This window comes from Chionomys nivalis, chromosome 1, assembly GCF_950005125.1.
Source record: "Chionomys nivalis chromosome 1, mChiNiv1.1, whole genome shotgun sequence".
NCBI classification, from domain to species: Eukaryota; Metazoa; Chordata; class Mammalia; order Rodentia; family Cricetidae; genus Chionomys; species Chionomys nivalis.
Genome location: NC_080086.1, coordinates 67,068,832 through 67,096,009, shown reverse-complemented (window position 1 = coordinate 67,096,009; position 27,178 = coordinate 67,068,832). Strand labels below are relative to the sequence as shown.

General features: G+C 42.1%; 1 protein-coding gene across 1 annotated transcript in view; it reads right to left on the bottom strand.

The window, feature by feature from the left end:
• Positions 1-26,939, bottom strand: part of Alms1 (ALMS1 centrosome and basal body associated protein) — a 134,634-nt gene extending 107,695 nt beyond the window's left edge. The window contains exons 1-3 of the mRNA XM_057770407.1: positions 26,607-26,939; positions 5,759-5,884; positions 4,231-4,426 (exon numbers count right to left, since the gene is read on the bottom strand). Coding sequence (XP_057626390.1) covers positions 4,231-4,426; positions 5,759-5,884; positions 26,607-26,939 — 655 coding nt within the window. The remainder of the gene's footprint in view (positions 1-4,230; positions 4,427-5,758; positions 5,885-26,606) is intronic.
• Between the last annotated feature and the right edge of the window lie 239 nt (positions 26,940-27,178).

Genomic DNA, 27,178 nt, shown 5'->3' with positions numbered 1-27,178 from the left:
GAATAAGCACTTTTAGAATTGGTACTCCCAGAGAGTACAAAATCAGGCCTCAGCCTGTGGGCTACAGTTTGCAGACAGTAGCACTCATCTCATAGTACTGCTGTCTTGTTTATAGAACTTTCTTCACAGAAAAGGAGGTTAGCATTCATCTAACTACCCTTGGATCAAAATAGTCGGTACTATGTGTCCTGTAAGTTAATGGACAAAAAAAAGGAGTTGCTTTCTCCTAACGGCAACCTTCAATCATTTGGTCACAGTTATCTCCTCCCACCAAGGTTGTCCTAGTTAGGATTGCTATTGCTGCTGTGAGGAGACACTATGACCATGGCAACTCTTATAAAGGAAAACATAATTGGGGTGGCTTACAGGTTCAGTGGTTTAATTTATTATCATCATAGCAGGACATGGCAGCCTGCAGGAAGACATGGTGTTGGAGGAGCTGAGCCTACATCTTACAGGAAACAAGAAGTGAATTGAGATACTGGGTGTGGCTTGAGCTTATGTGAAACCTCAAAACCCACCCCACAGAGACACCTCCTCCAACAAGGCCATCCTACTCCAACAAAGCCACACCTCCCAATAGTGCCATTCCCTTTGGGAAACATTTTCTTTCAAACCACCACATTCCACCTTTCTGGTCCCCAAAGGCTTATAGCTATACCAAATGCAAAAATGCATTCAGTCTAACTTCAAAAATCTCCATAGTCTGCAACAGTCTCAAACTTATTTAAAAGTCTAAAGTTCAAAGTCTCTTCTGAGATTCATACAATCAATCTCTTAACTGTAATCCCCTGTAAAATCAAAACCAAAAAGCAGATCACATACTTCCAACATAAAATGGCACATGATATACATCACTATTCTAAAATATAGGGAAGACAGCATGAGAAAATACTGAACCAAAAACCAACTTGGCAAACTCCAAACTCTGCATCTCCACATCCAATGTCAACTCTTCAGCTCTCCAATTCCTTTCAACTTTGTTGACTGTAACACATTTCTTTCTCTTGGGCTGGTTCCACTCCCTGTTAGCAGCTTTCCTCAGCAGGTATCCCATGACTCTGGCATCTCTAACATCTTGGGGTCTCCAAGGCAATCAAGGCTTTAACTACACAGCTTCACACGATGGCCTTTCTGGGCCTCCATTCAGCGACACCCCTAACATGTACCTGGCCTCAGCAGCTTTCCTTAGGCACAGAGGCAAATTTCATAACCTCTTTCTTCTGTCCTTGACTCTAAAGTCATAACAACATGGCCAAAGATGCCAAGTTCTGCTGCTTGCTGGGTCTAGAACATGGCCCCGTTGTTCAAAAACATCTTCATCAGCTTTCTGTTTTCAGTGGTTTCCTTCACCGCCTAAGGTTGGTTGTCCTGGGACTTGCTCTGTAGACCAGGATGGCCCTAAACTCAGAGATCTCTCAATCACATCGTCACCAACTTTCTGTTTTTCGATAGCTACCTTCACTGCCTAAGCTTGGTTATTCTGGAATTTGCTCTGTAGACCAGGCCAGCCTCTGAGCTGGGATTAAAGGCATGTGTCACCACATTGTGCTCTAAGCTTTTAATTCCATTTCATAAATTGGAAATTTAGCTGAGTGGTATATGCCCTGAGGTCAACACTCCCTTTATTCCACTTCCTAATCTGTTCATCTCCTTAGAACACGTGACTTAGCTCCATTCCCCTTCCTGGTTGCTCCTTTTCTCCTCAGATTTCACATTTTTAGTTTACCCTGCTCAGTTTGTTCCTTTTCATTATAAATCTTCGTTAGAGTTACCACCAATAACCACATAACAGAGTCTATACTAGGCTGTTTTGAGATCTCATCTGTCAATAGAATTAATCAAAATCTCTTCACTTTAGCCTCAGGCAGACTCTTCAGACAAGGGCAAAAAGCAGTCACATTCACCAAAATATCACAAGATGAGTGAGTCTCTAGCCCACATGCAATCTTCTCCTTTGAAACCTTTAGAGCTAGGCACCTACTGTTCAAATCACACTCAGACCACTGTCTTCAATGTCCCTAATAGGATGACCCATTAAGCAGCACTTAAAGAATTCAACTGCTTTTCTAATCCAGTCCCAAGGTCCATATTTCTTCAAACAAAGGCCATGGTCAGGACTATCACAGCAATACCCCAGTTCCTAGTACCAACTTACATCTTAGTCAGGGTTTCTATTGCTATGAAAAGACACCATGACCATAGCAACTCTTATAAAGAAAAACATTTAATTTGGTGGTTTACAGACCAGAGGTTCAGTCCATTATCAACACGGTGGGACATGGCAGTGTGTAAGTAGACACAGTACTAGAGAGTTCTACATCTTGTAAGCAACAGAAAGTGAACTGAGATACTAGGCATGGTTTGAGCATATGAGACCTCAAAGCCCACCCCCAAAAGGACATACTTCTTCCAACAAAGCCATACCTACTCCAACAAAGCCACACCTCCTAATAGTGCTATTCCCTAAGCTTTTTGGGCCCACTTAGGTTCAAACTACCACAAAGGTCAACACGTTTCTCTAAAGAGAAGTATACAATTGACTTTAATGGTCCATAACACATAGCACAGCACTAGCATCCCAGCTTGCACATTAGCTTATTTTGAAAAGAATAAGCCCAACTGGGTCCTAGTCTGCTTCTCTACAAAACTCCATAAAACCATCTTTATGGTTAAATTCCTTGATTTGAAAGGTACTTTTAGTTTATCTTTGGTAGAAAGCTAAGAAAGTCATTCTCCACTGAGAAGAGCAGTAAGATCTATGTTGAAGAAATGACTCAATTTCTTCATCTTAATTGTTTTGTTCTCAAAGCTGAGGATAACAATAGCTTAGAATGACTATACAAACCTGGACACATGTGTGAAAAAGGAATCTGGCTGAGAAAATGCCTCCATCAGATTGCCTGTAACTGAGTCTGTGAGGCATTTTCAAGATCAATGATTTATAGGAAGGGCTGAGCCCACTGTGGGTGATGCCACCTATAGACAGGTGGTCCTGGTAGAAAAAAAAAAGAAAAGAAAGAAAGAAAGAAAGAAAGAAAGGAAGGAAGGAAGGAAGGAAGGAAGGAAGGAAGGAAGGAAGGAAGGAAGGAAGAAAGGAAGAAAGAATAGCAAGCAAGCAGGCTGAGCAAGCCAAGGGGAACAAGCCAGTAAACAGTGTTCTTCCATGGCTTCTTCTTCAGTTGCTGTGAGTTCCTGCCTTAGTTTCTCTCAATGGACTGTGATCAAGATATGTAAGCCAAATAAACTCTCTCCTCCCTAAGTTGTTTTTGGTCATGATCTTTATCTCAGAAATGAAAAGCAAACTAAAACATGGAGATATTTATTTTATTTGTCAGGAAACACTGAGTCTCCACTGATGAGGGAACACCAAAGATAGTATGAGGTTTTCCCAAGAGCAACTGTGCTACGGAAGACACATATCCATTAGAATGGGAGTGGTCTCCTTTAGCCTTCTATGAATAGTGAGGTATGCTAAAAAAAGCATATATAATATAGCTAAGCCAACCAGCCAGTGTGAAGACCTAGAACCAACTAACTCTTCTGAGTATAGCTCCACAGAGATCCTCAACTAAAATGTTAGGAGCAAGGCTAATAAATGTGCATGTATGAGCACACACACAGTTTTTAGAATTTTTTTTTTTTTTTTTTTTTTTTTGATTTTTCGAGACAGAGTTTCTCTGTAGCTTTTGGTTCCTGTCCTGGAACTAGCTCTTGTAGTCCAGGCTGGCCTCGAACTCACAGAGATCCGCCTGCCTCTGCCTCCCGAGTGCTGGGATTAAAGGCGTGCGCCACCACCGCCTGGTCAGTTTTTAGAATTTTAAGCTATTACCTCTGGTTAAAGACAAAGAGGTGCCCGGCGGTGGTGGAACATGCTTTTAATCCCAGCACTTGGGAGGCAGAGGTAGGCAGATCTCTGTGAGTTTGAGGCCAGCCTGGTCTACAAGAGCTAGTTCAGGACAGCTAGGGCTCTTACACTGAGAAACCATCTGTGGGGAGGGGGTAGACAAAGAGGCACTGGGGCCGGAGAGAAAGCTTGTGGTTAAGAGCACTGGCTGCCCTTCTAGAGAATCTAGGTTTGATTCCCAGTACCCATAATTCCAGACCCAGGGAATCAGACATCTCCTGGCTACCATGGGCACCAGGCATGGACATGGTGCACAGACATACATGCAGGTAAAACCCCCTTACACATGAAATAAAAAGGTATTAATAAAACACAGGCATTACCTAGCAATGGAGAACACAAGAGATTTAGCTTTGGTTTCATGACTGGACGTTCTGACTGAGCCAATTCACTCTTCTCCAGAGAGGGGAAGTCTATTACTTTAATTCCTTCTCTTCTCACGTCAATCTCAGTCTGGGGCGTATCCAAGGTTTGGGAAGAGTCCCTTTCTTGAGGAAGATGATGCCAAGATTCTGCTCTCTGAAACAATTTTAAAGGAAAAGATGCTGAGTCATTAACTGAGTCACACATTTATGCTTAGACTACTGCCTACTCAGCATATTTAACAATACTCTCACATATAGAGTGGTCAAAAGAAAGTTGTTCCTTCTATGTGACTTCTTACTACACTGACCTTCTAGACCTTTTCCAGTCACTACCAGCTCCTAGTACCATGTAGTCACTGACATCTGTGTAGGCTCTCACTGTTAAATCAATCATTTGGTACTACACGACAAATCCATACTGTGGTCATTTAAAAAAACAAAACCAAAAACCAAACAAACAAACAAACAAAAAACTGAACAAATATTTCTAAACCTAAAGCTACAGCATTCCCTTGGCAAAATGGAACAGATACTTCAGAATATAACATATTCTTGTAAAGTTAAATATACCATTTTAATATAATTTAGCTGATCTATTCCTAGGTATTTACTCAACAAAAATGAAGTTGTGTTTACTCAAAAACAATGAAAATTTATTTAGAGTTGATACAGAAGAAATCAGATTTTTAAAATCCACACACCGTAATTCTAAAAAGGCAAAGCAGAACTACCAACTATAGGATGCTTGATTTAAGATAAGGGACTGGAGAAGGTAATAATTAAAATAGTATTCAGAAACTTTTGTCCATAATAGCAATGCTATAGGTCAAGCATAGTGATATTTACATAACTGTATACTTCAAAGATTATCTGACAAACTGTATAACTAAAACAGTTCACTTTTCTATATTTTATAACTGTATCTTTCAAAGTTCATCTGTCAAATGTATAACTAAAACAGTTTACCTTTCTATATTTTATTTAAACTTAGCTGTATAAAAAATGGAACTAGACAGCTGGGCAGCAGTAACACACAACTTTAATCCAGCTCCCAGGAAGCAGAGGCAGGAGGATCTCTATGAGTCTGAGGCCAGTCTGATCTACAGAGCCAGTTCCAGAACAGAGAAATCTTATCTCAAAAAAAAAGAAAAAGAAAGTAAAGAAAAAAAAAAGGGGGGGGGGGGACCAACAACAACTTTCCTTTAAAATTTTCTATTTATACTCAGGAAATGATTTTGCAATTTTGAATGTTTTAATTTCTTGTATGCCAAATATCCCATGAGATAATATACGTACACACAAAAATATATACTTTTGAGGAATATAGACTATTGAGACAAAGAAGCAGGGATGAGCTTCCTAGTCTATATAAAATTGTGTCCCATGAGAACACTGGACTAGTAAAGTGATCCACATCTTCACATTCCTCATATTACAGCATTTCTGTGCTGCTGGTAGAAAGAAAAAGAATTGGCCCCAGACGCACCTGTTCCTCCCCGGGACCGCACTGGACTGTTGTCTCCAATAACACTACACCGGAGTTGGAAAGCTGTGCTCTACAGTTGTCTTGATACGATGACTGTTGCCACCCACGGCACGTCAGTGAAACAACCTGAGAATCAAAGCACTAAAGTTGAGAAGCTGGGACTGTACAATAACGAAAGTAACCATGCTAAAATACACTTTTCGTTCTATAAAATGCTTTCATGTTATTATAAAATGTTATTCTTTTTTTTTAATATTTATTTATTTATTATGTATACAATATTCTGTCTGTATGTATGCCTGCTGGCCAGAAGAGGGCACCAGACCTCATTACAGATGGTTGTGAGCCACCATATGGTTGCTGGGAATTGAACTCAGGACCTTTGGAAGAGCAGGCAATGCTCTTAACCTCTGAGCCATCTCTCCAGCCCCTAAAATGTTATTCTTTAAGCATAACAGCATGACCATCTTCATCAGAAGCAGCTCTCAAGACTGGGCCTGTTGACTTCCCTCATAGGAGGATGTAGGGAAAGTCATTATAAGGCAGTCAAACATAGGAAATAGTTCAGAGGCTTGGGACCCTATTTATTTGGAGCATGTACACACACACACCCCCTTGTAATAATGCACTTGGCAGTCTAGCTCCTTCACCTGCATGTACTATGCATACACATTTCTCTCCCAACAATGCAGCTAATAACCTCAGAATCCCTCTACTCTCCACCTAATTGGGACTCATGTACACTTCACTCTGAACAACAGTATAGCTTCTTGGCCCCAACAACAATCAAATTTGGACCATTAAAGTACAATCCCAATGTATCTGAACAGAATGAAGAGAAAGGCTGATCTGGCCTGAACTGGTTTGCGGTACACGTACACTAAGACAAACCATATTGTCCCAGTGAATTTTGTTGGAAAATTTCAATTTATAATCTTATGCCTATGTATAATTGGGCATGTATATGAATCAAATTGGATGCACTATGGGAAGAGACATGTGCAGTAGGAAAAATAAATATATGACCTAATCTATCAATTAAAATAAGAGAACACCCAAAGTACACCCGACTAACCAGCCCCTCCTTCTTAAGGCCTTGAGTACTCTCTCTGATCTCATGCTCTTATAAGCTCAATAAATGCACTTGACAACAAGGTTGGACTTGGAATAGTTACATTGACTTATCACTGATTCCCTAACCTGTGGTCATTAAATGTTTATTCACATCTCCCCAGGAAAAGTTCACAACAAACTCACTCTCTGCCTCTCTCACTTCACAATCACTATCGAAACTGTTACTTATGCTCACCTAAGAATAGCCAGGGTCTTAAGGTTAACCAGCTAGGTCCAAACATACTTTTCACTAAACCTTTCCCAGTCCTAAATCTTCTATACCTACAATAAAAGCAATTAGGAAAAAAATGAAAACTGTCTATTTTCTAATCTTACTGCTCTTACAGTGATGAAATTAACTTTAATATCAGAAGCTTCGATCAGCTTCTTCAGTTTCTTCTTCTCAGAAGAAACAGGGAATGCCACCACTAAGATATAACCACCACTCCCCCGAGGTTCAAATGTCTGGCTGGCTCAGCATCCAGAATTTGAGCACAATTTTTAAAAACACAAAACAAAATAAGAACTGTTTGGGTGGAAAGTTCCACCCCAAGCCTCCTCCCCTGGGAGTTGCCTCAGTCCAGACTACACCTCCGAGAAAGCCCACCAAACGGTGACCCCCTCCTCAGAGAGACTCAAGTCCACTCCCACGGGGTATTTAAATTGCCCCTCAGAAAACAAACACATGGTTTTCTGGTCTTCCTTTCCTCTCTCCGTGGTTTTCCAGTCTCCCTTCTCTGTCTCCATCCCTGGGGGTCTGGAAGGCCACCGGGGAGCATTAGTATCCACTAAACCTGGGCTTTTTCTAATGCAGTTTGATTTGGTCTGAAAGGTTAATCAGGGTGCAAAAACTTTTCAAGAACCAAAACCACTGTGAAGATCACCTGTGTAAAGGGATTAACATTTTTCTGAGACACAGTTCAACAGAACCATGCTTAAGCCCAAAATGTAAGGTGACCTATTTTAATCAATTAAAGTTCTTTGCTCAGCTATAAACCAGAACTTTTGATAAAACCTTCCAAACAAAATAAAGCAATATTTACAGTCAAAACATGTCTTCCTCTCTCTCAGACCTATACATAGTAAGAATTCCTTTAACCTGTTTTGACTGGCTTTTATCTTATCAGCATTCATCTGTAAACACAAAGTACCCATAAATCACTTATAAACTTGCTAAATAAAAATCTTTTAGATAAAATAAGTTATATTTAGTAAAGATACACACACACACACGTAGTAACTATTAATGAAAAAGGAAGTCATGAATTTGAAAGAACCCAAGGAGGGGTATATATGGGAGGGTTCAGAGAGAAATGATGTGATTATATTATAATTTCAAAAATAAAAGAAAAATAATCATACCAAAACGCTTAATCTTTTTGTTTTGTTTTGATTTTTCAAAACTGAGTTTCACTGTGTAGCCCTGGCTGTACTGGAACTCACTTGGTAGACCAGGTGACTGATTCACAGATCCACTTGATTGCCACCCAGGGCCATGGTGTTGTCTGGGCCTGGGCTGGCCCTGATGCAGCCACAGTCAGTGCTGATGTCCATGGCTCCTGATTGTACAGAACTGTCAGCACCTCTCACTGACTACAATACCAGGGAGAACTGGTCCTGCCCCTCACTGGCTGAAGCACTCCAGAGAGAGGATTTTATACCACCCCACCTAGGCAGCAAAATAAAGCTGACCCTCTTTGGGGGGAAGGGAGAGGCATGGGTGAAACTGGCCCTAAGAGCATGAGAACGGAAGAGCGAGTCACATCCCTCTCATCTCCCATGTGGTGGCGTGAGGGAAAGATGGCCTCTTCCCCTTGCCCCTCAGCACCTGGAGTAGACGAGAGAACCTCTACCAGCTGCAGTACTGGCCCTGTTCCTTGCCTGGGCAGCAGAGTAGAACTGACCTTATAGACAGGGGTGCAGGTGAGCCAGCCCTGAGGGTATGAGAGGGGCATAACTGGTACTGCCTCCCTCATCTTGGGTGTGGTGATGGGGACAAGGGACAGATGCCCTCCCCTGGTGAGGAAAGTAGGCCCTGCACCTTGTCTAGGCAGCACAGTAGAGCTGACCCTGTTGGGGAGAGCACAGGTTAACCTCCCAGGGAGTGAGCATTAGAGATCTGGCTCTGACCTTCATCTGCCACCCCGTAGTAAGGGCTTGTAAGGGCGGGGAAGATCCTCACCCCAAAGAGCCTGAGGCAGGTGGGAAAGTTGACCCTGAGGTCAAAAGAGTAGGAGAGCTGCCCTTGCCCCTCACCAGCTGCAGCACTCCGGAGAGCAGGCCCTGGGCAGCACAATAGAACCAACCCTATTGGCAGAGGTGTGGGTGAGCCAGCCCCACAGCTGTGAGTGTGGGAGAGCTGTCCCCACTACTCACCTATCAAGCAGCAGTGTGGGTGGGGGAGAGCTAACCCCCTTATTCCTCATCCCTCACCACCTCCAGTAGACAAGGGAGGTCATCTTCCTCTTTACCAGCTAAAAGCGACCCTGTTCCTCACGTGGGCATCAAGTAAAGCTGACCCTGTTGGCAGAGTCACGGGTAAGCTGGCCCTGAGAGAGAGTATGAGGATGGAAGAGCTGGCCACACCCCTCTGTCTGCTATGTGGTGATGAGGGCGAGAGAAAGATGCCCCCCAACCCTGCCACCTGTGGTGGGCAAGAGCTGACCCTCCCCCTTACCAGCTGCAGCATTCAGAGAGTGGCCCCTGCACCTCACCTGGGCAACACAGTAGAGTTGGCCCTGAAGACACCTTCAGGTGTGGAAGAGCAGACCCTGAGGGCTTCAAAGCAGGAGAACTGGACCCATCCCCTTGCTGCAAGGAGAGAACTAGCCAGGGCAGTGCTGGAGAGCTCATCTTTAAGGTGAGGACAAGGGAGAACTGGCAGGCTAGGTCTGCCACTACCCACGCCCAGAATCAGGACTAGGAGTTGAATCACCACAACATCCACCCCATCTGTGATCTGCTGGAGGGACCAGTACTGCAGACCAAAAGCTACTAGATCTCTACAGCACAGAACAACAACAGGCTAGCCAGGGAGTCCCAAGTATCGAAAGTGTAGCAGAAACCAGAGGCCTGGAACCATGACTCTGTGCAATGAACACTTGCAAGTAAAGATATATGGATAAAGTGTTTACTGTGAGACTGTGTCACACTGCCGCTTCCATAATGAGACTTTTCCTTTATTTCCATTTTTTTCTTTAAATTTTATTTTATTTTATTGGGGAAGGAAGGTTGCTAGGACAGAGGGTGGATATGGAGGGATGGGTAGATAAATGGGACCAAGACTTATGATGTAAAAGACACAAAGAATAAATTAAAAGAAAGTTAAAACGAACAAAAACTTTTTGTCAGGAGGAAAGAGAATCTAAAAGATCCAAATTTACTGTATCTATTTTTGTCTAGAAGCAAAATGCTAGTCTATTACCAATTAACAAGAGGAGGGAAGCTGTAAAATTAGTGATTATTTTATATGCAAATTTGAGTTTACAATAAATTAAGTCAGCAGGGCTAAATAACAAACAGAAAACTAAAAATTAGAGTAGAAACTGTCTAAGTAGCTCAGTTGGAAGAGTGCTTACCTAGGATATACAAAGGCCTGGGTTCAATTCCCAGCACCATATAAATACCACAAGTGTGGTGATAGACCCTATAATCCCAGGACTCAAGATGTGGTAGCACAAGAAACAGGGGTTCAAAGTCATCCTCAGCTAGTGATCTGACACACATGGTCACCTCAATTAAAACAGAAAAAATGCTCTACAAAGGCAAGCACTGTTTCATAATTAAAGAAAACAAAAAAACAAGAAACTGGGGATAGACAAAAAATACCTCAGAATAAAGCCCATAATGTGAAAAACCCATGCAAATATCATACTCAATGTGGAAAACTTAAAGAAAATAATTCCTCTAAGGTTTTACAACAAGACAAGGGCAACTTCTCTTGCCAGTTCTATTCAACAAAGAATTACAAGTCCTAACCAGAGTTGTCAAGAAAGGCATGAGGATCTAATCTGAGATTACTGAGCACCATGTAAGAGCCATGCATCTGTGATCCCACAGTGCAGTTGGGGGGTAGGGCATGTTAAGGAATCCCCAAATCTCATTGGCCAGCCAGTCTGACTAAAGTGAGTTACAGGCAACATGAGAAACTGTCTTAAAAGGTGGGGGACTGAAGAGATAGCTTAACAGTTAAGAGCACTTGTTAAAGCAGAGGACCCAGGTTTGATTCCCAGCACCCACATGGCAGCTCACAACCATCTATACCTCCAGTTACAACATCCACTCTGATCCCTGTGGGCACCAGGTGTACAGATATAGATATAGGCAAAGAGTTCATACACAATAAACAAAATAAATATAATAAAACTTTGCTAAACAATAAGGTGGACAGTAACTGAGGAACCCTGACCACTGGCCTCCACAATTTGCATATATACATGCATGCACATACACATGAACATGTGTATATCACACACACAAAATCAATTACATTTCTGTATACAAGTCACTATCCAAAGAAGAAATGAGAAAAGTTTCATTAATATAACATCAAAAATCAATCAGCAGCCAGTAATCTCAGCACTTTGGCAGAGGGAAGACTCAGAGACCAAGGCCAACCTGGGTCAGAGTAAGTTTCAGACCCCACCTCACCAACGGGAGAAAAAAAGGTCAGCCAGGCATGGTGGCACATGCCTGTAATCCCAGCATGTAAGAGGCAGAGGCAACAGATCTCTGAGTTCCGGGTCAGCCTGGTCTACAAAGTAAGTTCCTGGACAGCTGAGGATCCAGAGAAAGCCTGTCTCAGAAAAACAAAAACAAAAAAGTCAGTTGCTATATAAGTAAATACTTAAAACTTGTATCCTAAAGAGTGTAAGATTCTAATGAAAGAAATTGAAAAAAAGCACCACCAGCCAGGCATGGTGGCACACACCAACCTGATCTGTGTAGCTGAGTTCCAGGCCAGCCAAGTCAAGCTACACAATGAGACCTTCAAGAGAGGTGGTTTGGGGAGAAGGAAGAGGAGGTGAGAGGGAAAAAGAAAAAAGCACAAGTAAACAGACAGTCCATGGGATTGAAAGAATTAATACTGTTAACATAGCCATACTGCCCAAAGCAAATCACAAAGTCAACACAACCTCTGTCAAATTGCAACGACATTCTTCAAGAAAATTTAAAACAAAAAATTCCAACATCCATATGGAACCACAAAAGACCCAAACAGTCTAAGCAATTTTAAGAAAGAAAAAGCTAGGTATCATATTTTTTTTATTTTAAATACACAAGAAAAATAATTCAAAATAAATTTTTTAATGTAAAAACTAAAGTCATAAAACAAGAAAACACAAGGGAAAAGCTCTTTGATTCTGGTCATACCACAAGCTCAGGGTACAAACTGAAAAGATGAACTGTATCAAACTAAGAAGCTGCACAGCAGAGGAAACAACAAAGTGAAAAAAAGGGAGGCTGCACAGCGCTTGCCTGACATCCATGAGACCCTTAGTTCAGCATTAGCACAGGACAGAGAGAAGACACAAGAGACAAAACAGCAGGGGGGAGGGGAAGGGATAGCTGCAGGAGAAGAGGAAGGAAAAGCACACTACAGAAAGTGAGAAAAAAAATCGCAGTATTTACAAACTCTGTATCTAGTGTGTTTCTCTGTGAGTTCAAAGTCAGTCTGGTCCACATAGTGAGTTCTAGGACACCCAGAACTACATAGAGAGACCTTGCTTCTAAATAAATATATGTGTGATATTTTTGATTTTGTTCTGATAAAGGTTACTTGAAGTCATAGGGCAGGACCAGCCACTAGCTGACCACAGAGGTTTGGAGAACTGTAGAGAGGAGACAAGAGGTAAGGCAGGGCTCAGAGGATCTCTCTGCCCCTTTTGTTCTGAGGAACCAGAAAGGTAGGAAGTCACTGTTGCTGCTCCCCTGCTTCTCTGATCTTTCAGGTTTTCACCCCAATATCTGACTCTTGATTTTTTTAATTGATAAAGATTAGATTAATCATTGATAAAGATTAATTAGGTTGATGCTTACTTGTAGGGGAGACCCAGCCAATCACCTTGCTAACAGGGGGCGGGGTCCCCCGATGATATTTTTTACTTATAAAGATTGCGGGCGTGCGTCCTGTTCTCCGCAGGAACCTCTGGTTCTGTAAGTCTCGGAGAGGCTCAGGACATAGTCTTGAATTTTAGTTTGAGAGAGCTACGTGCCTCAATCTCGTAGCCCTCTGCCTGGGTTCTAAAATCACAGCACACCCCCAGGTCCAGCTGCCAGAAGCCCCGCTGTTTTTTAGCTGTTTTTTAGTTCGTGACTCGGGCCCCAGTGCCGAGTCCGAGATACACTCGGCCACGCATGCCATAGCCTGCGGGGACCCATTCCGCCCCCGCCCGCCAGACCTACTCGCTATGTTTACAGTGGAACCCCGCTGCCTGAATTAGCGGAAGCTCAGGTGCCTGTGGTTTTGCAGCGCCAGAGTGGTTCCCCGTCTGCGCCGCCAAAGCCGCCACAGCAGCAGATTTGGTCTGATACAAAGGGACCGCTTCTGCGACCACTCTAACTCCTCAGGCAGAACAATAACTTTCGGTTTTGAGTTAATTGTTTCAGACCGGCTCTGACTTCGGCCACGTGGACTCAGGTGCATTTCTTTCGCCACCACTGGCAGGAACCGGTCATTACAGGTAAAAAAAATTTCTTTTAAATACTGATTTGATTGAAAATGTCTGAAAACGTTACCATTCAAGACTTCAACAGCCTTTTTGATTGTACCATGTGGGAGATTTTACAAGAGGTGTCTGTCACCCCACATCTATGGATTTTTCTGGGATTCGTAGTTTTCCTTGGTACTATATGGTTTGATAATAGAAATATGATAAAGTCTTTACGAGACGAATCCAGGATTCTTAAGGCAGAGGTTAAACACTTAAAAACAATTGAGAATGACAACAATCTTCTCAAGAATCAGTTTGAAGTTATCCAGGCAGAGAACAGATCTTTGTTTAACATGACTCGATCAACTGACCAAAATTTAGAAAAGGTACAGGCTGATGTAAAGGAGAAATTCATTACTATGGAAGAGGGAACAGCTGATTTGGATCGTAAGCTTCAGTCCCTTTCTGTAGGAACTGAAACATTAACGGCTGATATTAAGGAGAAATTCATTACTATGGAAAAGGGAACAGCTGATTTGGATCGTAACCTTCAATCCCTTTCTGTAGGAACTGAAACATTAACTGAGAGAATCAAAACTGCTGAATGTGACAATCGGATTTTGTCTAAAGTCTGTGACAGATTTGCGGAAAGATTGTCAATTCAAGAAGGCATGGTTTATGCCATAAAAATTATGTCCAAAGATGAGATGTTATCTCTAATGGACAAACTTCATACTTTAGAATCCTCAATGAAGGCTTTGGAACATAATTCTGGACAGGAGATTCAGACATTGCAGAAGGCAATGGTGAATAGAATTGAAAAGATTGAGGAATTTCTAAATTCTGATGAAGAGGAGCTAGGGGTAGAAAGGCAAATATTAACTCCATTTGTGGGTAAATCTCTCCGGGACAATTCCCACAAAGCTCAACCTACAGCTCTACCTGCCTTTCCAGTAATAACAACAGAGAAAGTGATTGGTTCCAGAAACCCTAGGGTCATCAAGGAAGATACATGGGAGCCTGTCTGTATGAATGATCTCAAAGAAATTAAACAGGCTGTGATGACTTTTGGGATGCACGCCTCCTTTGTTACAGAGATGCTGAAATCTTGGGCCACTACAAACAAAGCCACGCCTTCTGACTGGCTTCAGTTAGCTTCTGCAGTACTTGAGAGTGGACCACAATTGAAATGGAAATGCTTATTCAGGCAAGAGGCTAGACTTTTAGAACAGCAGGAACGAGCAAAGGGAATTGAGATTTCCCTAGATCAAATTCTAGGTGAGGGGCTCTTTTCTGACCCTCAGGAACAAACTAATTTGGATGAAAACACACTCTCCATATTACTACAGCAGCCTTAAGGGCTTGGGACAGGGTACAAGACCCAGGACAGAAATTGGAATCATTTGTCAGAGTTAAACAGGGTCAGAGAGAACCCTTTAGTGACTTTTTACAGAGACTAACTAAGGCTGTACAAATAGGGATATCTGATCCAGAAGCAAGACATATAATGATTGAGTCTTTGGCTTATGAAAATGCAAATGTGAAATGCAAAAGGATCTTGGGACCTTTAAAGCTCAGATCAGCGCCATTGGAAGAATGGGTCTTGCATACACTGAATGTTGATACATTTGACTATGGCACTGAAGCATGGGTAGAAGAAGCAATTTCCAATGGTAAAAGGAGACACCAGAATACTAAATGTTTTAATTGTGGCAAAATGGGTCATATGAAAAGGAATTGTAGACAATGGATTTTCAGAAATAATAATAATGCATCTTCTAGAAATAACAGAAATAGGAGGACTCAGCCTTCAGGTTTATGTAGAAGATGTGGGAAAGGCAGACAATGGACGAATGAATGCAGGTCTACAAGAGATAGACAAGGCAACCTGATACAGACGGGAAACATGAGAGGGGGGACCTCACAGGCCCCCATGGCAAACATGGTTCAGTCATTTCCAGTTACTGCAGAGAACGTGCCTCGTCAGGACAATTAGGAAGCCCCATGCCTACTGTTACAAGCAATAATGATTAGAAAGATGAGTTCCGTGTGTTTTGGCAAACTTCTATAAATGACCAAAGACCAAAGCTGAGAGTGTTTGTAAATGGCATTTTTATTACTGGCCTGCTAGACACAGGCACGGATGTAAGTATCATTACCCCAGAATCTTGGCATCCATATTGGCCTCTTCAGAATGTAAATGTTCAGCTCCTGGGAATTGGAACCCTATCTCGAGTAAGGCAGAGCATGAGATGGGTTGAATGTATAGGGCCAGAGGGACAAATAGGAAAATTAAGGCCATATGTAGCCAATATTGCAATGAATTTATGGGGTCGTGACCTATTACAACAATGGAATACCCAAATTAACATTCCTGCTACTTCTAGAGCCTATATTTCTGAGATTAATATTAAAAGATATTACAAACGGAGAAAACCGGCCATTCGGGCTGTACAAGAACAAGCAATTGATGTCCCTTCAGAGATACCAACAGCCTTGCCTCTAAAATGGTTGACTGAGAAACCAATATGGACAAAGCAATGGCCTTTAGCTGAGGAAAAGTTACAGGCTTTAGAATAGCTGGTACAAGAGCAATTAGATGCTGGACACACAGAAGAATCTACCAGCCCTTGGAATTCTCCTGTATTTGTGGTTAAGAAAAAATCAGGTAAATGGAGAATGGTGACAGATCTCGGGGCTATCAACAAGGTTATTCAACCTATGGGCCCTCTGCAATCTGGAATTCCTTTGCCCTCTTTATTGCCAAAAGGATGGCCTCTCATAGTTATTGATTTAAAGGATTGTTTTTTCACTATATCTTTACAAAAAGAAGATAGAGAAAAATTTGCCTTCACAGTGCCTACTTATAACAATTCTCAACCTTCGAGGAGGTACCATTGGGCCATCCTCCCCCAGGGTATGTTAAATAGCCCCTCCCTGTGCCAATATTTTGTGAATCAACCATTGCAAATAATATGCAAGAAATTTCCCAAATCGATAGTATATCATTACATGGAGGACATTTTGTTATCCAATTCAAACATGAATACCTTGAACAGACTATTTGAAGAAATAAAGACACTTTTACCTAAATGGGGATTGCAAATTGCTCCTGAAAAGATTCAGAAGGGAGATTCTGTTAATTATTTAGGTTATAAAATAGGTTTACAAAAAATTAAGACACAAAAGGCACAAATTAGGAGAGATCACCTACGGACTCTCAATGACTTTCAAAGACTGTTAGGAGACATTTCCAGTCTACGACCAGCTATTGGAATAACACCTGATCTAATAATTCATTTGAACAAAACCTTGGATGGTGACAAAGATTTGAACAGTCCCAGAGAATTAACAGCTGAAGCAGAAAAGGAACTGACAATGATTGAGGAAAAATTACAACAGGCGCATGTGAACAGGGTGAATCCAGAGCTTGATTGTATTCTCGTCATACTACCATCAAAAATTTCTCCTACAGGAATTTTAATGCAGAGAGATGATATTATCTTGGAATGGATCTTTTTACCACATAAACCAAGTAAGAAACTGAAAACTTATGTGGAAAAAGTCTCTGAGTTAATTATAAAAGGCAAGTTGAGACTTCGTCAACTAGCAGGCATAGACCCAGCAGAAATTATTGTGCCTTTCACTGCTGATGAACTAAAGAAATTATGGGAAGATAATGAACCATGGTAAAGAGCTTGTGCTAATTTTTTGGAGACATTAATAACAACTATCCAAAAAGCAAGAGGCTTAACTTCATAAAGAGAACTTCTTGGATCCTTCCTCGAATCGTCTGTAATGCTCCACTAACTGGAGCCCGTACATTCTATACTGATGCCAATAAATCAGGGAAGGCAGGTTACAAATCAGAAGACTTGGGTAAAGTGGAACAAAGTCCTTATGATTCTGTCCAGAAGGCAGAATTATATGCCATTCTTATGGTGCTAAGGGATTTTAAAGAACCTATTAATATAGTTACTGATTCACAATACACAGAAAGAGTTATTTTACATATTGAAACTGCTGAATTTATACCTGATGATACAGAACTAACCTCATTGTTTATCCAGGTACAAGATTTGATCAGGAACAGGCTTTGCCCTATGTATATAACACACATCCAATCCCATACGGGTCTGCCAGGTCCTCTAGCACAAGGTAATGCAGAAATTGATCGATTATTGATTGGTAGTGTGCTACAAGCCTCTGAATTTCATAAAAAACATCATGTTAATAGCAAAGGCTTGAAGAAAAAGTTTTCTATTACATGGCAACAAGCTAAGGAGATGCCCTATTAGCTCTTTCTATAACCAAACGCCACTGCCTGCAGAGGCTAATCCTAAGGGCACTCAAAGGAATGAAATTTGGCAGATGGACGTGTTCCACTTTGCAGAATTTGGCAAATTAAAATATGTTCATCACACCATTGACACTTATTCAGGCTTTCAATCGGCAACTGCTTTAAGTTCAGAAAAAGCTGATTCAGTAATCACTCATTTATTAGAAGTCATGGCTATCATGGGTATACCTACACAAATAAAGATGGATAATGGTCCTTCTTATGTCTTTAGGAAAATGAAACAGTTTTTTGATTATTACAATATCAAGCATGTTACAGGTATATCATACAATCCTACAGGTCAAGCAGTCATAGAAAGATCAAATCGAACTATAAAGAATATGTTGAACAAACAGAAAGGGGTGGAAAACACCCCCAGAAATAGGTTACATAATGCTTTGCTAACCTTGAATTTTCTCAACGCTAATGAGAAGGGAACAACGGCTGCAGAAAGACATTGGATAATGGAAAAGTCTACTGAACTAAATCAACCAGTTTATTTCAAGGATGTGCTGACCTCACAATGGAAGCCAGGAGATGTGCTGTGTTGGGGAAGGGGTTTTGCTCTTGTCTCCACAGGTGAGGAAAAATTGCGGATACCGTCAAAATTAATAAAGGTTTGGTTTGAAGAAGAGAATCCACTTGGAAAAGATAAATAACAATATATTCACAAGGATGGCGATCATACTGATGGTAAGAAATACAGATAGGTTGGGGGCAGGGTTCTTTTCTTATCTCCACAGGAAAATACTCATCTTCAAAGAGTTTAAGGGACCCTGAATATTTAATTATTGACGGATGGAAACTAGTTATGACCCACTAAGGATCAACAATAAAATTCTAGACATTTTGTAAGTATTAATTTTTTATATGTCTTATTAAACATTTCTTTATAAATATGTAGAGCTGGTTTTGGAGTTGGACTATGGCTCAGTCCCTCTTCAATTCCAAGTCTGTTGATAAGAGATATCTCAGAGTTTCTGTCTCAGGTCAGGAGCCATGAAATGGGATAGAATAAGACTAATTATGTACTTGATAAACTTTCTTTGCCTTTCCTTATATCTGTGTCTTTCTTTATATGTCAGTATATATCCTTGTTGTTAATGTTTAAATTTCCCATAACAAGCAACAAATTTTCCTACAGTAATCTTTAAAGTTTCCAGGATGAAGATGGGGCCCTACAACATCAACTCAATCTGGTTTTTATGACGTCATGAATTTTTTTTTAACGTGCTAAAATTAGACCTGTTTTTTGGTACCAACTGCACGAGAAAATTTTGAATGGTGCACATTTTTGACAACACTCTGGCTGGACCTTCTCAAAACGCTCAGAGACTAGTTACAATTTTCTTAGGTCAAAGGTTAAATTGGGAATTTTACCATCATTTGCTTTCACAGGACCCCCTAAGAAGAACATCGCCCCCATGTCAGCTAGAAGCAATCTTAGAGGACAATGTCCCGTCTCCCAACAGAGTTTGCCCTCAGGGTTAGGGACATCTTTTAGTGGTTGGTTTAGGGTTGAGAGGATGGGGAGATATTTTATGGAATTAGGGGTATTTTCAAAAAAAAGGGGGGGGGGATTAACTGGTTTGATGGGATGATTGGTATTTGTGAATTACTGTTTTTAGAAAATTGTATTGGTACTGTTTCTTGTATATTGATATATTGAATATTGAGTGTGAGTGTTCCTACCTCTATTTTTGTGTAAGGGTATGCTTATAACTTTGTCTATATTGTATTGATACATCTACCATATTACAATGTACATTTCTACCTCTGATACTATTTATATAATAACATTGTTTACATTTGATATGTAATGACATTGTTTACAGTTGAAGATCATTGTCTTCATATTTTGCACAGTTGTTTATTTTCTTAGTCTTCAAGTTAGATAGGTATTGAGAATTATATGTTTGTCATATTTATTTTTAGGTTAGTCAGGTTTTTTAGATACATAGAGATTATATTTAGTATAGATAGTATGATCTTCAGCCTCTTCGAAGAACTGTAGAAAATTGGCCTTTAATCTAACCTAGAATTCTGTGCCAGTGAGACACAATTACTCTTGGCAACACCACTCTACTCCCGAGAGAACGTTGAGCACCAAAGACACTCCACTGGGAGCTTGTCTTCTTGGCAGAACTGGCCTTTGGGTTAAGAAAAGCCCATACCTCAACTACTGACAAAGATACAGAATATCCAGAAGTGGATGAAACAGGATTGTCTTATCTTGCCAAGACAGGGTAGGATAGTTCTAAGAAAGTTCCTTGCCTTTAATAATGGTATGTCAATTATGTTAGGCCTTAGCCAAAGTTGATTGACTCAACATTGCAAACGAGATTTTGGGTGATTGCCCAGGTAGTCAGTTGTCTCTGTCAATTGTTGCACATTTTGGATATCTCAGATCTTTGACGGAGTTGAAGATTAGATAACTGTAGTTACTCTCTACATTATTTAGATTCTTTGAAATAGAATGTTTAGTATATTTATTATTTGTTCCTATTGTATATAGTTGTATTTGGTTTGGCTCTATCTTATTTAGACAAAAAAGGGAGATGTAGGGGAGACCCAGCCAATCACCTTGCTAGCAGGGGGCGGGGTCCCCCGAGGATATTTTTCATTTATAAAGATTGCGGGCGTGCTTCCAGCCACCCCTTCTGCTTTCCTGTTCTCCGCGGGAACCTCTGGTTCTGTAAGTCTATTTTCCCCATTAAAGCTGTATATATTTCTACAATCTGTCTGCATTCATTTACGCCGCTACACTTACTAGAGAGATGACCCAGTGGTTAAAAACACTGGCTGCTCTTGCAGAGGACCCAGCATGTAGTTCCCAGCACTCACATGGAGGCTCACAACCATCTATAGCTCTAGCCCCAAGGGATCTGACATCATCTTCTCATTTCACGGGCACCAGGCATATGAGTGGTGCAGATATACATAGCAGCAAATGTTCATACACATAGAATAAAAATAAATAAATCTAAAAATGTACTAAAATAGATTAACAAAATATATATGAGATTTCGACTGACACATGCAAAGCCCTGAGTTTTTAATTTAAGACCCAATTGGAAACAGCCCAAATAAAGAATGGGCAAAGCTCTAAATAGACATTTTTGTAAAGTAAATGTATGAATGTTCAATAAGCACAAGAAAATATGTTCATCATTACTCAGACATGTGAAAAGGAACTGTCAGACAGTGCTAGCGAGAACGTAAAGTAGCACAGCCACACTAGAAAACAATCTGGCAGGTCCTTAAAGGGTTAAATACAGAAATGCCAAAAGTCCAGCAATTCCACCACCAGATATATACCCAAGAGAAATGAACTCACATGTGCACACAATAACATATATGCTTAGAGCAGTAGCATTTTAACAGCCTAAGACAAGAAAAAAACTGAGCTTTCCAAGAGCAATTTCCTCAGATGAAAAGCAAATAAACCTCTACATGGCATATCAAAAGAAAAATACATAAAACTAAGAATGAGAAATAAAAATTGCCACATACAAAAAAAAACTAGAGTCATTGTTAAAATTAAGGACTTTCTAGGAAAATCATAAATTATCAAAATTGACCCAAGAAACACCAGTCTACGTAAACAGACCACAGCTGAGAGGAACCTGGAAACACCATTCGCTTCTGATACGGCTCAAACAGCAGAGAAACATTTCCACACAACTAACCTATTCCAGGGCATAGAAAATATTCATTCCAGCACCTTTCATGCAAATGGAATGGAATATCACAGACAAGGCTAAAAGCTCTGACCATGTATTCTTTCTTCTGAAAAAATGGCAACCTGCTGTCAGAAGAGATGCTGAGCACTAGCTGGAAGCTGGAGGGTAAGAGAGAAAGGGAGGAGGGCTGACAGGAAACTTCAAAACTTTGCAAGCTGGGTTCATGATTCCATTAAAAGTTGAATAACAAGAACCTCCTCTAGCGCTACAACCCATGAACATTACAGTCTCCCAAAAATATTTTCCTTCAAAATGCAAGCTTCAAGGAGAGGTGTTTGAAAGACCCCCAGGACTAACAGGAAACAAAATAGCAGAGGCTCTGGATCACTCATTTCTCAACCAAGTGTTTGAAAAGCAGAAGGGAGAGAGGAAACAGCTGGCTCCACCGGTAAAGCCTGGTGACCTGCAGTCAATTCCAACACAAAAGGGAAAACCGAGTCTACAAATTATCTTCTGACTTTCACCGGCATTCAATCTAACAGAGTTCCTGCTCTGTTAGAGGGAGACAAGATCCCTGGAGCTTGCTGGTGAATCAGCCTAACCTAGTCCAATGAGTTCCAGCCTCAATGACAGATCTTGTCTCAAAAATTAAGATGGAAGGTGTGGTGGCACACACCTTCAATCCTAACACTCTGGAGGCACAGGCAGGTGATCTAATAAACAAGGTGGGAAGCAATCAATATGTACCCATACATGCATGCATATGTGCACACAAACACTACACCACATGCATATATATATACACACCCACACACCAAATCTTACAACAATCTTACTACTTCGGAAGAGGTAGATGACAGAGGAATTGAGGACTACACAATGAACACATTTTTAAAAAACTGGGAGTGGGGCATAGTGGTATATGCCTTTAATCCTAGCACTTGGAAGGCAGAAGCAGGTGAATGAGTTCAAGGCTAGCCCAGTCTACACAGGGAGTTTCAGAACAGCCAAGACTACACAAAGTGAAACCGTGTGTGTGTGTGTGTGTGTGTGTGTGTGTGTGTGTGTAGGGGTGAGCTTGGGGAAGGAGGGCTATAGTTCAGAGTATACTTCAAAAGTATTGCTTCACTATGTATCTAGATGTAGATAATGAAGGACTTTTAGTACTTTCTAGCCCAAACCACTTCTCTAATCTTCAAAACCAAACTCAATCTTAGCATCCACCCAGGCAATTCACCAACAGCTCAAAGATGACCTGGCCACATCTCCACATCAGCACAAGCATTTGCTCACTAACCTAACACCTGGGCACTACCCTCCACAAACCAATCCATTACTAAGTGTAATGTCTTTACTTTCTAAGTGTCAATCTGTTCTAGGAGGAATGGTTTGCACCAAGCCATTCTAATCTCAGAGCAGGCTACACTTCAAAGCAAAGCCCCTGCGGCCTCCAGAAAGACCTAGCTAGTTTATCAAAGCCTGGTTGCGATCTGTCTCAGGGCATACTAACACCACTGTCTCCACTCTTTGAAAAGCACATCAGACCATCAGAAATCTGACTGAGTGACCCATACCTGCCCTGCACAGATAACCAGTAGCAAAAAGAGAAAACATAAAGGAGTCCCACCAGAGAAGAGACAATGCCAGAAAAGCCTCCCGTTAAAGAGCCTAAACTTTCTACTTCTGCCTTTTTGTCTTGGTGAATTCATTCACAGCACATGTCACCAGTCTGTCAACACTGTCCCTGGCATAATAAACATCTCTTGAAACAACCTACTTCTCCCTATTCCCATCAATACCTCTCTGCTCTATGTAGACCAGGCTGGCCTGGAATTCAAGAGCCCCCACCTGCCTTTGCCTTTAAATCAGTGGTTCTCAACCTGTGAGTCTTGACCCCTTTGGAGGGTGAATATCAGATAGCTTGCATTTACAATTCATAACTGTTGGGTCCAGGGGGGTCATGCAAAGATGAGAACACCACCAAGTCTAATAAACCAGAAGCAAACTTTATTCCAGAAACCAGATCCCAGAAAAACCAGAAGCAAACTTAAAAATAAAATAATTAAAATTAAAAAAGACCGTGGGTCACAATAGCTTATCAGCTAGCTGAGACCACAACCAGAGGTGGTTTTTGTTAGGCTGTGGCCAAAGGCTAGTTTCTGAACCCAACTTTTATAGTTATGGCACCAAGCATTAGGTCTGAACAAAGGAATTTTTACGATCTTACCCTGACCCATGGGTCAGTCAACATAGACCCAAAGAAGGGGAGTGGGTTCTAATGTCCATAGGTAACTAGGCAGCTATCATGAAATACGTTTCAAGCTGGGCGATGGTGGTGCACGCCTTTAATCCCAGCACTCGGGAGGCAGAGGCAGGCGGATCTCTGGGAGTTCGAGGCCAGTCTACAAGAGGTAGTTCCAGAACAGGAACCAAAGCTACAGAGAAACCCTGTCTCAAAAAACCAAAAAAAAAAATATGTTTCAGAGTAGATTACAGAGAAACTCACTAATTGCAAGAAAACAGGTGTCTTTAGCAATTAGAAAACAGACTGCTAGTAATATCAGAGGACTGATAAATCAGAATAATTGGTTCTTAGGCTGGGAACTGAGAAGACAGCAGAAAGCTTTTCACACTATCTCAAGGTAACTCAGGTACAGACTGTCAAACTTTATAACCTCCATTTTATCAGAGCTCATTAGTCAAATCAGGAGTTTGCAAGTGGTCACTGTTTTTCCTGGTACCTCCAGGCAGTGTATACTGAAGCCCCCTGCCTCCCCTTTGATGGTGCCAGTTTTTCATAACAAAGACAGTGCCTAACCCAGAGGTCACAGTATCTCTGTCTCCTAGAGGTTAACTCAGTTCAAATTTGTTGTTCATCAAGGATGGTCAGGACACTATTCTCAGTTTGCAGAGAGAAGTTCTGGCCTTGTAAATAGAACAGCCAGTTGTAAAATAAAACTACCTAAACTGATGGAGGCTCACTGTGAATGACTGACCCTTGATCTACGGAGAAACCTGCTGACAGTCTGTTCTCATTCCCCTAGACTTATAACTTTATATTTCTTTATTTCTACATTCTTATTTTTGGAATCTACATTTTTATTTTCTTATTCTTGGACTCTTCAATAACAATAGAAAAATTAGTTATGCGCCGGGCGATGGTGGCGCACGCCTTTAATCCCAGCACTCGGGAGGCAGAGGCAGGCGGATCTCTGTGAGTTCGAGACCAGCCTGGTCTACAGAGCTAGTTCCAGGACAGGCTCCAAAGCCACAGAGAAACCCTGTCTCGAAAAACCAAAAAAAAAAAAAAAAAAAAGAAAAATTAGTTATGAAGTAGCAACGAATTACTGTTATGATTGGTCACAACACGAGGAACTGCATTAAAGGCTCGCAGCATGAGGAACCACTAGTAGCTCTAAATCCTGGAACTAAAAAGCATATGCCATCACACCCTGCTCATTTCCTTGTTCAAAAGACTTTTTGCCTGACAGTATTGCGACAACCCTCTGATTAGCGTCCTTCACTTATTCAGAGTGCTCTGTCTCCCCACGAGCCCAGCTATCTCCACTACTTGCTCTCTCCGGAGATAAAGCCTTGAAATCCCTGAAATAACACAGAAAGCTCTGCAATCCAGACTCAACCTGCTGGCCTTTAATTCCTTAAAATGCCATGCTTTAAATGATACAGAACGTTTGCCTAGAATGCCCAAAGACTAGGGTTCAATCCTAGTCCTACAAAAAAAAAAAAAATCAAACTCAAATTATGAAAATATCACACATTCCTTTCCTCATCTAGGCTTCTTTTTAAACCTTTGTTTAGTTAGCCTCACAGTTCTCAAGGTGCCTGCCCAGCCTTCACTGACAAGTCCAGGTTATCTGCTTTATGCATCCACAGCATTTCAGCCTATGCCATTTTCACTTAGGAGAACATGTGGGTTGTATCTGCCTCCCTCTTTAGAGTGGGAACGCTAGGAAGGCAGGGGTTTGGTTCACCAAAATTTCCTTCACTTCAAGTACAATGTGTGGCCCAAGGTGAATGCTCTAGGTCTCAGCTGAGGGGATTGAACACTCCCTGCCATGCCCAGCAATCACAGTCCATGCATCACTGTGATGATGGAATTGTTCTGTAACCTAAGCTCGGCTATCAAGCACTTGAAAAGTGATCAAACGGGGCCGCTGAATTCCTAATTTTAACACCCCCCCACACACACACCCCAAGTACTAGGGCTTGAACTGAGAGCCTTGCACACACCGCCACCACCTGCAAGACCTCTACCACTTAAATACACCACCAGCCCTTCTAACTCTATTATTACTAACTAATTAATATATAAAGGACCACACATGGTTGTGATGAACAGGAATGCAGTTCTTGACAGTTAAAAAGCATTAATATTAAGAACATGGTTAGTTTCGAAATGATCTTGGCAGGACCTCTGTAAACTCGGCTCTTCCTCCATTTGGTCTTGACTTAGTGCTTTCTAATATTTCAAACCAGAGCTGATCACAAGCTGCTTCCATTCCAAGTTCCTGCCATTGGCTAGGGACCCATTAATTGCTACAAATGACGTTCCGGAGACACACAATAGGCGGGAGACTTATCGAGACAACTCACGCAGAGTACATAATCTACACTAATTCCTCGGGAGCGGGGGTTCTTACACTTCAATAAAACTAAGGTGCCAAATGTCTCTCCGCTAGCTAGCAATTCCCAAGTTCCCTCCTCAGCTCCCACCTTCGGCCCAAGAGGCCTTTCTAATTGCACGCTCAGGGAGTGCCGGCTCCCTGCGCATCTGTGCTAGCTGCCTAAGTTCAAAAGAACCCGGACTCACTAAGAGGCAGGAGAGACACCGGAGATGTCACTGCCAGGAAGAACCCAAGACTGCGAAGTGTGTCAGCCCCACAAGCAGGGGTCTCCGACCCGTAGGCATGGCGAACCGGGGCGAGCAGGTTCCGAGATCCTGAACCAATTTCAGTAGTTCAAGCACCTCGACAGACACTTGGGCCTAAGCCCCGCTCCTCCCCACGGCCCGGTTCCTTCCTACAAGCGCCGCTACCCACCTCAGTCTCGCTCAGATGCTCCACCGGAGCGTACAGGTACCGCGGGGGCGGGGGCGGAGGGAAAGCCCTGCCAGGTTGGGCAGGGTGCGCCTGCAGCCAGGCCTTGGCCATCTCGTCCTCCTCTTCGTCCGTGCTTTCCCGCGTTTGGGACTCGCAGTTAAAATCCAAATCCACCTCGGGCCCCGCCTCTTCAAAGTCTACCTCTTCCACTTTCACAGTCTCTTCAGCGGTCCGGGCCTCCCCGGTCTCCTCGGTCGCCGCCGGGAACGCGTTCTCCACCTCCTCCTCCTCCTCCTCCAGCTCGCCGGGCCACGGTAGGTCCTCCGGCTCCATGTTGGCGTCGCGCTCCAGGCGCTGTGCTGGAGGAGGAGGAGGTGGAGGAGGAGGAGGAAAGGGGAGGGGGCGGGGAGAGGAGGGGGAAGCGAGTTGACTGGCGGTTGCGACCGCGCGCAGGCGCACTTGACGCCACCGCCCCAGGCGGGGCGGGGCTGCGAGTGAGCGCGCGCGTTGCTAGGGACGCCCCGCGGGGCGCGCGGGAAGGCTGCGGGAGAGGAGGTCTGTGACCTGCTTCG